This window comes from Rhea pennata, chromosome 2, assembly GCF_028389875.1.
Source record: "Rhea pennata isolate bPtePen1 chromosome 2, bPtePen1.pri, whole genome shotgun sequence".
NCBI lineage: Eukaryota > Metazoa > Chordata > Aves > Rheiformes > Rheidae > Rhea > Rhea pennata.
In genome coordinates, this window is record NC_084664.1 from 61,475,343 (window position 1) to 61,488,712 (window position 13,370).

At 41.8% G+C, this 13,370-nt stretch overlaps 1 protein-coding gene across 1 annotated transcript; it reads left to right on the forward strand.

Annotated features, from left to right (window-relative positions):
• Positions 1-8,944: 8,944 nt before the first annotated feature.
• CCDC201 (coiled-coil domain containing 201) lies at positions 8,945-10,574 on the forward strand. The gene is made up of 2 exons (XM_062568490.1): positions 8,945-9,508; positions 10,488-10,574. The coding sequence occupies exons 1-2, from the start codon at positions 8,945-8,947 to the stop codon at positions 10,572-10,574; spliced, it is 651 nt and encodes a 216-aa protein (XP_062424474.1).
• The last annotated feature ends 2,796 nt before the right edge of the window (positions 10,575-13,370 follow it).

Here is a 13,370-nt window from a genome sequence, read left to right on the forward strand (position 1 = left end):
ATAACTTGGAAATGCAGAGTCCCTTGCGATGGAAAGCAGCCTGGGCTCAGATGCAAGGCTTTTTATTCCAAATGCTGGATGAAGGCTGCCCAGCTGTTTCTCTTGCAGGTTAGAGAGCACAGTGTGGGTTGGATAGAATTAGAGTGATGACAGTGAACGTGATGGACCTGTTCTTGGGTTACCCTAACAGCAGTGAGAAGAGTTGTCTGTGCCCTTATATAGCCATTTTTGAGTCTCCCCTTCTCCTCTGGAAGACAATGTACCAGATCTTCAGAACCGTCAATCGGAAATGCTCTGCTAAAGCCAGAAGGGCCATACCATAAATTAAATGCAAAATCTATCCTTCATGTTTAATAATTGGACCTATTCTATGATATTGGTATTCTGTGTCTTTTTCTTAATATTAAAATGTGCAAATCTCACTGTGTTGTGTCAGGGGATTTTATGTGTATAAATATACATGTAGCTATGTATATCTAATGCACGTGTACACACAGATGCACATATCTTAATGAGATACATTGTGTAAATTCTGGATTAATGGCTGTGGTGAGGTACTTTGAAACAGTTTTCCGTCATGCCCCATTACACAGCTGAATCACCTCAGAGACCAAATCACACTATGAGAATTTGTATTGCTTAAATAATGCGTACTATCAGCTCATATCCTCTGGTAACAATTTTGGACAAGAAAGCCAGTTCCAGTCCTGGGTGGTTTATGCTATAGAAAGGCAGTCTCTGGAATGGTTTATTGTTATTTGGAAATAAGGAGAAGGCAAGAATGGAAAATGAGAACATTGTGTACATTGTCCAGGCATTATTGGTGCATTGCCATTTTATCTATGTCAAAGCATTCCAGTTTTGCAGCCGTTCCCTAGGTCAGTAGGTCACCTGATTCACTATTCCTGCTGGTAGAACACGATGTTCTGCAGTGCAGTGGAATGAAATAATTATACAGGTACCAATCACGGGCCTTATTCTGGTCTGGGCTGTTCTGATGGAAAAAAAGCCATAGCTGGAAAGGGAGTCATGTAGTGGAAATTGTCTGTGACAATCCTGGCTCTCATGAAACCCACTGAACTGTGGAGAGAACATTTGAGGATGGGGAGCCTGAGGTACAGCCAGGCTACTTAGGAGTCTGGTCTGATCCTAAACATTCAGTCCTCTGCAGATTATTCCTGCTATCTATCTGCTGCATAGATTTTTCATGGGTTTAACACATTTTCAGGCTCAAGGCTGAGAGGAAACAGAAAAGACTCATTTAATGTTGCTTTAATGTGAACCTCCTAGGCTTCTGCTGTTTCTATACTTATAACCAGACATTAGTCTGCAATTGCCAGATTTAGCCATCGTGAGCTAGCGATGAAGAAGTAGAATGAGCTAGCGATGAAGCAGTCATGACTATTATAAATGTTTACCCTTTCATTTAGTAGGCATGATGTAAGATGCCAATGAGTACTTTCATAGAGACCATATGCCATATCGATTACTCCACGGCCACAGACGAAGTGGAAGAGCTACCCAATCGCGAACGCTCTGCTTCCCTGAGTCGGTGCGACTCCGATGACTTCATTAGCATACCCTCATCTCCGACCACCTGGGGATTTGTCAGAGCGATTCTAATAAGGCAAGAAAGAACCATTGATAGTCATCTGGCCCGACCTCCTGCACAGGACTACACTCAGTCTGGCCATGCTACTGCACTGCACAAACACAGCATTTTTTGTTTATTATTAGATGTAATAAAGTAAAGCAAATCCATCATCTTCTGGTCGCTGAGAGATTTGAAGTTAGACATTTGTTTGGCATTAGCCAAACTGTGCTCATACTGTTGCCAAAGGTCATGAAAGCATCATCGACTGTTTTCCCCCAAACTCTATAGTTACTCTGTATGTTTATTGAACTTTGGCAATAATATTCTGTGCTCCTCAGCAGCACTGCCAACATAATTAGAAAGGAGCAGTCATATCAGAAAACACACAGCAAGTTACTGAGGAAAGGTCCCTGTTGAATATTAACTCAGATTGACTTCTGGGGTGTAGAAACACGTAGAAAGCGTATAGGACACCGTCTAGTGAATAAACAACATGGAGATAGAGCACATCGTGGCATTCTGGTAAGACTGAAGGGGGTAAGCGCAAAATGAAGAGGAATCATTGACGCAATTACAAAGGCAGATGGAGGCACATTGATTTTATGAAGGTTAATGACCTCTCCGACTATTAAAGTGTACCTAGCTTTTTACTGAAGTAATTAGACTTTTGGAAGTCAAATATTAATCAGCCAGACCTCTGGATAAAAAAGAGAGACTTTTCTCAATTTGGCATTTCCTGGAATGTTTTCAGAGTGGCTACTTGCATGTTATAGACTTGTTTAACCAAAACAGTCAACAAACTTTCATGCCTGTAAGATTTCGGATTAGAAGATAGCAGCATCTTTAAATATTTACAACTCAATCCTCCTCTGACATGGGTGCTTAGTGCTATATCTGACGGGAAAGCTGGGCCCTGCAGAGGCCAGAGAGCTGAAGATTTCTGTCCTTGCCTCTGAATTCTGATACTCACCAGGTGAGCTAAAACACACAGGTAAAGGTACACTCCTTAAGGTTTTCATTTACTCAGCCTTAATGCTACATTAAAGCAGAAAAAAAATGGCTAGTAGAATGCTAACTTCAATTCTCTGCAATTGGTGGACCTAGAGGAAAAATTTGAAACTTCAATGTCTAAATTAAAAGCACTTAAGAATATTTGCAATGATTCAGAGGCAAAGACCCAAATCCCATTCATTTTCTAACTATCACTAACCTAGAAGGAGATTAAAACATTTAAATATTTTAACTTAATGAGCAGCCTGAGCAGCCACCACAAAACCTAATTAGGGTATCAAGTCTGTCTTTCTGAGTGCTCAAAATCAGATTTGCTGTCCAGCTAGACAGTCTTTGCTAAAGCAGGGTACACTACCCAAAATATGTGGAACTATGTAACCTGAAACACAAGCCACAACTCTGTATTCTGCTAGTACAGAGTTGGTGGTTTGATGCTTTTTTTTTTTTTTTTTTTTTTTTTTTTTAATTTCCGGTAGCTTTTGAAACTACCAAACCATCTGTCTCGAATTCGCTGAAGCCTCCCCTTCAGGTTGTTTGTGAGATGCTCCTGTGGCAGGAGTTGGAGTGGGAATTGTATCACACTAAAGTCTGTTCCTGGACAGCATAGCCAAAGATACTGACCTTGCTTCTGGCCAGAAAAAAAAGTCAAAGTGACGGCTATGCTGAAAAGGAGGCTGTTGCAGCAGACACAAGGGTACCGTTTCCCTTCTACTGATATAAGTGATGTCATTTGTTTCGCAGATGATAGTGATGTAATTCAGCTTTCTACTGACTGAGAAAAGTCTTCCAAAAGACCCAAATTTTAAAGCTCTTGGGGTGCAAGAGCTAAAATGTACTGAGGTGCTTTTCAAGCATTGAGAAGTACAGAGCTTATTTAACCAAGGATTCATATAATCTTTGGCATCCAAGGTTTCAGCAAAATGCCTTCCAAACACACACACAAAGTCTGACCAGCGTTCTTGGAGCATTCCTACTTGACATGACTGTGCACAAAACACTGACACAGGAAGTTATGAACGTTTCAGCTGGATTTATATTTCAGCGGGATCTTTATCCATAAACAACAAATAATCTGGGCTTAAGTCATTTAAATCATTTAGGAAATACAGTTCAATTTCCTTTCTTATTGTATCTTTTCCTTTTTATCATTCATTCCTTTAGGCTTTCCTCTAACTTATGCTTTTGGTATGGCTGTAAATTCCAGAAAACATTTTAATCTTTGTCTCCCTCTCTTCATTTCTCTGTCTTTTTTTCCTGTGCTTTTTTTCCCCATCATCACCTCTCCTCCTTCCTTCGCTTCTCCAATGATCATCCAGCCATGGTTCATCAGTCAGGGCAGTGTGCCAAGCTGCACTTAACAGTGCATTTTCCTACCGTCAGTTATAAAAATCTCTGTGGAATCACCCTGTACATCAAAAACCATCAGGATAGTAGCCAGAGTGGCAAGAAGCGCAGGCTTCAGAGTAATACAACACTGCTGTGCAGTCAAGACTGCACCTAGCTCAAAACTGCTAGGACACTTGCAAGACTGATGACTTTGTAAGCTAAAATTACATGTCCAATCCAACATAGCACGTGAGGGACCATAGGCACTAAGGGTCACTTCAGCAGCCGATGTACAAAGTTCCCTCCAGGAAAGTGCTGGTTGGTAGCATCGTCAGAGCTGGAAATTAAGCAGTGAATGGACCAGCAATTGAAGAGAGGTGGTTTCTCAGGTTAGGGCAGAGCACTAAGGGAAATGTATCCTATTCCTTGGTATACTCATAAATAATTCCAGATTTGTCGTTTTCCAGATGAGGCCAGCTAGTTGTCACAAACTCCAACATCTCTGAAGTGAATATGCGCATCTGAATCGGAATTAAAGGGTTGAAATTTGAACAAAACCCTGCTTTGTCTTGTTTTTCTCACTTTTGTTGGTTTTGGAAGAATATTAAGAATTAATATTTTCCATAAGGGAATGCACTGAAGACATTTAAATCATTTCCTATGTGGATTTTGTATTTTTGGAACCAATTTAGAATGGGACATAAAGTTATCTTCTAAAATGAGATCAATAAAACAATCTTTCAAGCCATATACATAAAGCAGCAGGAAGCTGGATATAAAATATACGGAGACTTCAAAATAAATTTGGTGGAATTGTGTGCCATCTTGCATGGTCCAGTAAAAGAGAAGATACATAAACATAAACCAAACAACTGGATCCAGATCCATGAGTTATTGCTTCAACATATGAAGCAGTGAATACAGAGGAGAAAGATGGCCATGCCACAGACTGCAATAGGTCTGTAATTTTATTAAGGGAATGTTTAATGAAAAGGAGTGAAGAAAAGACACGCCATGTGTTCTTTTTTAAAAATCAGCAAGACGCATGCAAGACACCACTCATGTCTGAGTCTGGGTATTTTATTCTAGGGCACACATCAAGGCCAAGGTAATATCAACACTGCAGCTGGTTTGCTGAGCTTAGCATGCTTATATTTACCTTGGACTCTTTTTTCTTTGATCTCTGGATGGCTACGTCCTTCCTGTCCCCTGTAATTTCACTTCATAAAAAACTAAATCTGTATGACATAAGAGAAGCCATGGATAATAGAGAAAACAACTTGCAAAACTCTTAATTTGCATCTTGAGAGTGTTCAAACAGGAACTGGAACAAGCAGCAAGGAAAGGCTTTACAAGGGAAAGAGGGAGGTCTTTTTTACGGGGCTCATAAGAAAGGCACTGAGGCAGGAGGCTTGGCATAACATGGTGCAATTACAAGCAGCGCTGGTGAACCAGGAGATGCCAGGACAAGGATGTACTAGAAAGGGAAGGCAAACACAGAGGGGAGGGCAAAGTGCAACCTCAAGCCTTGAAGACATGGCCAGGAAGTTTTTTTTTATGGGATCCAGTGAAACAATACCAGTGGTGCCCAAAGCCACTGAAAAAGCTCTGGTGGGGTTTCACAGTGCCCGGCGTTGTTTGCATCACTGTCTTGCTAGGAGAGGCGATGATATGTCCCACTGACACGGCTGGACGGCGCAAACATTGCGACACTGTGACAAGGCATCGCTCCCCGCTCTGTGCTATATAAGGCACGGGCTTGCCGAGCTCTGCGAGGTGCAGCGCCGCTGACCTAGTGGCTTTGCTCACCAAGCCACAAGGCCACTAGTTTGAAAGCTAACTACTAATATTCAAAATGAGGTAAGGGCTGGTCTACCCTCTTCTGTGTTTACAAAGGACTGAGATTTTTACTGCAGGGATTTTTTTTTTTTTTTTTTTTTTTTGCCCAGCCACGAATATCTCAAAATAGTTTTTGTTTAGTTCTCAAAATATTCCTGTAGAGACCTCTCCTGGGAGTTCAGGAAATAAATAGCTTATCCTGGACAGACTATTTATTTCCAGGATGTTTACTTGTGCAATCCATGTGATTGTAAAGTGCCTCCATTTCTCAAGCTCTCTTTCAGGTCCTTAGGGGCACATAATTTAAACCTAGCGACTTACCCCATATACTGACAGACTGTTATTCCTAAATATTCAACTGGTAGCTCTAATTCTCTATTCATAGTACAATTATTAATACAGCAAGAGAGGGTGGTTTGTGATTAGGTTCAAAATGCCTAGACTCGCTGGAACCACAGGTTCAAACCTTGGTAAGATCACCTCAGCCCTTCACCCCGCCATGCTTAACGAGCTCTGCAACCTCAGGTCAGCTGTGACTTTAGGTCTTTCTGGTCAGCTGAGATCTTAAAGATCCACAGGTTGTGTTTGATTGAGAGAGGTTACCCCAATATCTGTACAGGTGCAGATTCTCAGATCTGTTTTTTTTACATCTGCTGTTGACTGTCCTCCACCGGGAAGCAGACTGGCAATTCGGTGGTGCTGGGTGCAGACCAGCTTTAGGTGGTCTAGTCCTACCACCTCTTGGTGGTGACTGCAGTCCTCCACCTGAACTGTTTCAGACCAGTGCAACTGTCATCTAGGAGGTGATATTTTGGCACCACTAGCTTCAAGACAAAATGTTGTTGTTGCCACAATCATCAGCTGCAGATGCTGTGAAATTCACAAAACAGTAAAATAAATGTCAGTTTATTCTGACTACCATCATTTCTTAAAAGAAGAAATTTTTTCATGGTAGATTTAGCGTTTGTTTTCTCATTTTTATTTAGGGTAAAGAAAACAAAATCAGAATGGGAACAGATACACTATATCAATAGTGGTCTTGGGACAGACCCTCAATATGCTGTAAGCAGCTATGTGAAGCCAAAAGACACCAGATACCTTTCTACGACTGCAGTAAGTAGCAAACAGCAGAGACTAAATAGCAATAAACATAGCTTTTAGATATGAAAATCTATAATGATTACTTCATCCTAGACTTCTATTTAATAGCTCGCTCAGTTAGCAACACTCCTCATGGAAGTCCTACAGAGATGCTAAATGTGAGAGTCAGGGACTCTGTGCAGCAAAGGGTGCTGGGAAGCTGTGAGGGCTTTAAAAATGCAAGTAGCACCTGAAACCAGAGCACCTGAGACTTAGGAGATCAGCGAGAAACATCAGGAGGTCCTAGCAGAAGTGGTAAGGCTGTTCCGTTTTGTCGAAGTTGCTACAAGATATGTTCTCTAAATGTAGATTCTGATATTCTTAAATGTTTACTTTTTTTTGTTGTTGTTTTAGACTTTTCCCCTCTTTTATCTGTAATGGTCTTATTAAAACAGCTGAACTGAAAAAATCTGTTCTTGGCATGCATGTATTCTGCAGTGCAAAAAGAGGTGTGAAAAGGAAAAAGGCATTTTATTGTTACTGGCAGAAGCCTTGTTAGGAGACTTTCTTAAGTCTCCTTAAGAAATGAACTTTAAAAGCAAAAGTAGCTTTTTGACCGAATACTTAAGCTTTTCATTAGTGAATAAAGGTGAGGCATTAAAATGTCCAGCTGAGAAATGTTTTCAAATTAAAAAAAAAAAAAAAAAAAAAAACAAAAAAACTTCTTATACTGCTTCCCTCTAATATTATTCATACAAGCTTACTGCTAGTAAGCTCTTATAGTAATGACTAAATTAAGTCAACCTGGCAAAACAGGGATAGAGAAGTCTTTTGAAGAAAAAGTAGTGTCTCTGGGTTGGAAGTGCTGCTTATAAGGCATCACACAAGCTGTCTCTATTAAGGAGTGGGAAAAGGTGAAATGGCTGTTTGGAAGAAACTAATAAAAATTTTTTTTCCCCTCTTTCTTTCTTTTCCTCCTCTCTTCTCCCTCCCACCCACTCCCTGACTATGAACAGACTGTTTTGCTGTGTTGAAGTGCTTAAAGGGTCTTAATTCTTTATTTTCTTTGCTCTGTGTTCTCTGGAAATACAAAGTGGGTGTGAAACTCTGCTACACTCATAGAGCCTGCACAGGTGCAAGTCATTTCTGAGGCGTGGAGACCTGAGGCCTTTGACTCCAGCAAATGTCTCTGTCTGCCCCCCTCTCTGCCAAGGGCCTTTGCTCCATGGGCTTTTGAATAAGCTCACAAGCTATTACCTCCTTTGTGAGCTTTAGGAGCTCAACAATTACTCGTGATACTTAATTGGCCACCCAATTAAGATATTTATTTTAACTATATCTATATAACAGGATATATTTCTTGGTTATCTTCACTTACAGGAAGTCAAGTTCTGTTTCTTAAGGGGGGCAGCAGACACTTTAACAAAACAACCACCTTGCTGGTGTTGTAGATCCAGTTGAAAGGGGGTTTGCGCGTAAAACAGTTGCATTAGGATCAAGTTCAGGGCCAGCATAAGAATGAAGTCAAACAGTGAGCAAGTGGGAGGGAAGGAGAGGCTTGTGATCGCCCTCTTTAAGGAAATTAAAGGGAAATTTTAGTAAGAGATGCTTGCCTGAGTCCAGAATGTCCTCGCTCATCCTTTTCAAAAGACTTTCACTTCTGCTACACTATGCTAATCCTTCCTGCATGCAGCAGTTATTTACCTAGCCAGTAGTAGCAGCTGCAACCCCAAAAGCACATTACCTCTATGTCCTGAAGGAGAAAGCACTGTCTTAATGAAGTTGCAGTTAACTGCTTAAAAAAAGAAGCCTTAGTGTATGGGGAGCTCTACATGCAGAGGGCTGGCGTAGGAGTAAGTGTGTGGCAAGCTGTCCTTTAGTGTTCAGTTTTCAGTATGACTCTTAAACCCTTGAAGAACACTGATTTACATGAACTTTAAATTTCATGTAAAGACAGACTGTCACAATGGGAACAGGAATATGTTGGATTTGTTGTTTGATTAGTTAGGTATCTTACACTTGTGTCAGTGTTCACAAAGTGAGAGATTCCAGTTTTCTCTCTTATTTTCTTAAGACAACAAACTTGACTTGGACATGTCAGAGGAAGAAGATTCCTTTCTAAACATTAAAAGATCCCTGAAGAAAAGAATGGTGAAACACAGCACTCCAGTGGACTCGATGCTCTCGAGAACGATGCCGTCTCTAATGGACTTGACAAATCAGTCAATCAAGGACCAAGATGCCAGTAAGAGAGTTTATGGATCCCCAATGCCAAAATCGTCTCTCAGCAGATCACTAGCTCAGTTATCATCAGTACGCGTTGATGCATACTTCCCTCACGCTGTGTCCCCAAAAAGGCTCTCAAAAGTATTTGACTCACAAGAGTTGAGTGAAGAGAGAAGCCAAAGCTCTTGGGCTGTGCTTCCTAGAAGGAGACTTTCAACGGTGCTGGCCTCAGATGAATCAGCTGAAGAACCAAGCAATAAGGGTGTCCCTCCTGCAGAAAATGAAGCGGAAACTGAAGTCCCCTCTGAAGCAATTGAGGAGGCTGCAGCAACTCCCAAGCATGGACTTTCGTGGCTGGTTACTGGAATACCAGGGATAAAAGATCCCCCAATAGCAAAAGCCAAAAAGAAGAGAATTGATAAAGCTCTTGTGGTAATTACATTCCCAATGTTATAAAATAGCTAAGCTACTTCCTACAATGCTGAGTCTATTTAGACCTTTCTAGTAGTATGGGCATGTCTAACAGAACATCTCCCAGCACTTTAGCAGTATGAGTATCCACAGAGCATTAATGTATGGCTTGGGTCTAACCAGCTGGCTGTGTGGTATCAGTCCTAGTCGTGGTATCAGTCCGAGTCACAGAGTGGGTGGAATGCTGTTTTCAAAAGCAGCATCTGCCTCACCCTGTGAACCTGTGTGACCAGTCATGTATGCTGGTGCAAAAATACACTTTTTTTTTTTTTTTCTTAAGAGAAGCTTAAGTATGGGAAGAAATCAGTGTTTTAGCTTTAACAAACTTGAACTTGGCATGTTAGCATTTAAGAAATGATCTACACTCCTTTCCTTGTTTAATTCCTTTGGAAGTGCTCTTCTTTGTTTGGTAGCGGTGGTCTTTTTTTAAAAAAAAGCCTCCTAAATTGTTGCAAATGATATCTTGGGTGAAGTTCTTTGGTCAGCTCAGGGTTTTCTGGGGAAAGCTTAGCTTAATAGACTTTACAGGGGTCTTTGTTTTTCTTTTTTGTGATGTGTGAGAGCTCAAATTCCTACAGCTTCAGTTATTGCCAAGGGCTCTGTGGAAAACCCATAGAAAGGAAGAGGAGAGAGCAAAATTAATCTAAAGCTGTTGTATCAGTGTGAAGTCATTGAATTCTGTTGCTATTTTAGTGTAGTTTTACTGCTTTGTTCATGTGTGTTGGGGGTGGAGGGGAGCCTAGAAACTCGCAGAAAACCTACCTGCTCTGCTAATAAAGACTTCTTAGCTTAAAAATAAAAATGTAAATAAATAAATAGAAATCTTTGCCCCAAATCTAGTTGGATTTATTCCTAATGTGCTTGTGGCATTTGTTTTGTTTTTAAATGTGACATCTGAGTGGATTAGGTTGGCTAAATAATATTTTCTTCTCCACAACAGAAGAAGAAGCAAAGAGAATGGGTGCTCCGCCAACTTAAAAATATTGAAGAAGCAACTGAACATGAACTTACAATTGAGGAAGCTTGATTGAATCATCTTTGGAATGAATGTTACCACATCCTTCTGGTGGGAATAGCTGGTTCCAATAAACCACCTACCTGACTAGACTGTAGTGCTGCTTAGACTTCCTCTTTCCAAAAGGTTTTGTGTAGTTTTGCTGCTGTTTCCCCCCACCCTGAACACATACGCACGTGCACACACACACGCACACACATACACACACTTCTTGGTGTTCTGCTTTTGCCTCCTAAATCTAGGAGTGCTAGGTGAAAACGGAGGACTACCTCCCCAAGGGGACCAATGTTAATATACAACAGCTGAAGCCCTGGCATGAGGAAGCAAGGGGGAAATATTGTGCAAGAATGGCTCTTGATCTTGCCAAAGCTCATGCCAAGCACCTTCTTTCACGCAGTACTCAAATCTTCTAGGATTGCTAATGTTCTTCAAATGACAAAGGCTGCAATCCTAGTGGCTGCAGAGGGTATAATGCTGGTTAGCCAAAGGAGAATCTCCTCATCTAAAGAGTAATCAAAACTGATGCAATCGGGAATGTTTTTGCTGCTAGCTGGGGAGATGAGGAAATAGCGAGAGGCACCAAGGAGGGAGGATTGCCTTTGGAGATTACTAATTAATGACAGTTTGTTTTGGAATGGTTGGTTCTAAATGAACTTGCTCTGGCCCTGGATTGCAAGTGTACCGCAATGTCACACCGGCAGTGCTCGGTGCTCTTCTGTGCCTTTCCAAGGGCTCTTGATTTTTGTCTTTCTCTCTGGAGCTGTGGCAGCGGGGACGGAGGGCTCCCTGATGACCACAGTAGTGAAATGGCTATTTAGCATTCAGCAGCTGTCTGCTGTGAAGCACCAGACAAGAAGTAATACAAAAAGCATAGTGCTACTGTCAGTTACTAGCTGTTACTGAGTAGAGCCTAATGCTTTGAAGTGACCTATGGGCCAACAGCAACAGGGACCTATGGTGGACCTGATGGCAGTATGTCCATTTGCACCCGCCTCTGCACGAGCATTGCTGTAGCACATATGCTTTTCTGACACTACTGGGTGTGCAGCTTGTCCTGGGCAAGATGTATTTGCACCTGGCTCTGCTAAGGGGACAGTCTCTGTTCAACAGAAACTGTGAAATAAGGAAAGGAGGAATCACTGCTTTTCCTTCTTACACACTGAAACTTGTAGTGTCTGCTGTCCAAGATGGCAGATAAGCAGAAACATGGCCCGCACCAATGTTACAAGACATGTTGACCAATAAATAGCTGTATCGTTATGTTCAAAAATCCATGTACAAGGAGGGCTGTGGCTTTACAACCTCCCCCAGGATTTAGAATTAGGATGTTTTTGCTAACAATTCCTGAAATGAAACTCTCCAGTTTCTCAAGAGAGCATTCTCAGCTTCAGCTCTCTGTGGTAGCCTGGCAGCGGGGTGATGCTGCCCTCAGGTCACTGGCCAAGGTACCCTCGCTTGGCTTGAAGTTTAGTTAATGTTCTGGTATTTGTTTGTATGTGTTACTCTGGCTGCCTGCCCAGCCTCCTCAGGTTCCTCTGGCAACCAGGGAGCTCCTGGCTGATGTAGATCCCAAGATGTTCTTGAGATAAAGTGGGCAGGGTTGCAGATGTGCTGCTATACCCTTGGGTTTGCAGGCATTTCAGCAGCAGCTATGATTTGTGCCAGGGGCTGAGCTAAGATCAGGCAACTGCAAGGTTAGCATAAAGCCCTCCTCTACCCCCGGGACAAGCACAGATTAGTCTGGCCGTATGACCCAACGCTTAATCCAAATGACTCAGTTCTGTCTCCTGTTTATTTGTACTTTCCCCAGATAGCCACTTGTTCCTTCTTTTGGGTTCTCATCTTGCTCTCAGAAAGTCTTGGTCTTACTTCTGCCATTTTTTTACCCCAACCACTTCTCAAAGCCACTCTTGGCTCCTGCCCAAGCTCATCTAGCCCCTTGGCCTTAACATATCTCCATCAAAAGTCTTCTCCAATCTGTCCTCTTGTGGCTTCCTTCCTTATTTGTCTTTTACGCCCAGTCTTCCCAACCAATTGGGAAGACTTGACCAATTTCAGAGACTTCCCCCCCAACATTTGACGTCAGTCTTCCAGCAATACTCTTAATCTCATCCATCAGACCCCGACGTGCCTTTGTGTACTTAGGCTGCCTCCTCCATGATGCTAGGCTAAGCAGAAAAGTCATAAATGGCTGTTTGCCCCCAGAGTCTCAGCAAGCCAGAGATGCAGTTGCTGGGAATATCCTGCTCAGGCCCTGCTTTGGGCTAGATCAAATGGAGGAAAAATCTAGGGAATATAGTTACTAACATCTGGGAAGTCTCCAGGTTTGCGCCAAGCACAATACAAAACTTCCTAAGATTTAGAACATGGTAAACACTTGGAGAGTTTGATGGGGAACAAAGCCGCTGCCTCCCTGCCAAATTTCTGGAGCCAGCTGGTACCAGTAAAGTCCCAAAGGATTTTCTCAGTGGAGAGAAACAAATTGCTCAGAGTGATAACACAGAATTGACTTTGACTGGGTCTTTGCAAGTCCTGAAACTGCATTAGACAGATGGATGCACAAAACCGATGATTTTCAAGATTTTGGAAAAAACACTTCTATTTCCTCCGTACAGAAAATTTGAAAAGAAATGCCAAAGCATTTTGTAGCATTTCTCTCAAAGTAATTCAGATCCTCCAGAATTTGAAAAAATCACACTATTGCTCTGGTAGCCTTTTATGATTTATGAGAAAATATGAATAGAATTAGTTGGCTTTCTAGGGCACTGCTGAAATGTGACTGATATATAATCTACATCAACAGCATTA

Coding starts and splice junctions, on each gene's coding strand:
- CCDC201 (XM_062568490.1), top strand. CDS start 8,945: ATGTCAGAGGAAGAAGATTCCTTTCTAAACATTAAAAGATCCCTGAAG. Junction 9,509..10,487: donor GAATTGATAAAGCTCTTGTG/GTAATTACATTC, acceptor TCTCCACAACAG/AAGAAGAAGCAAAGAGAATG.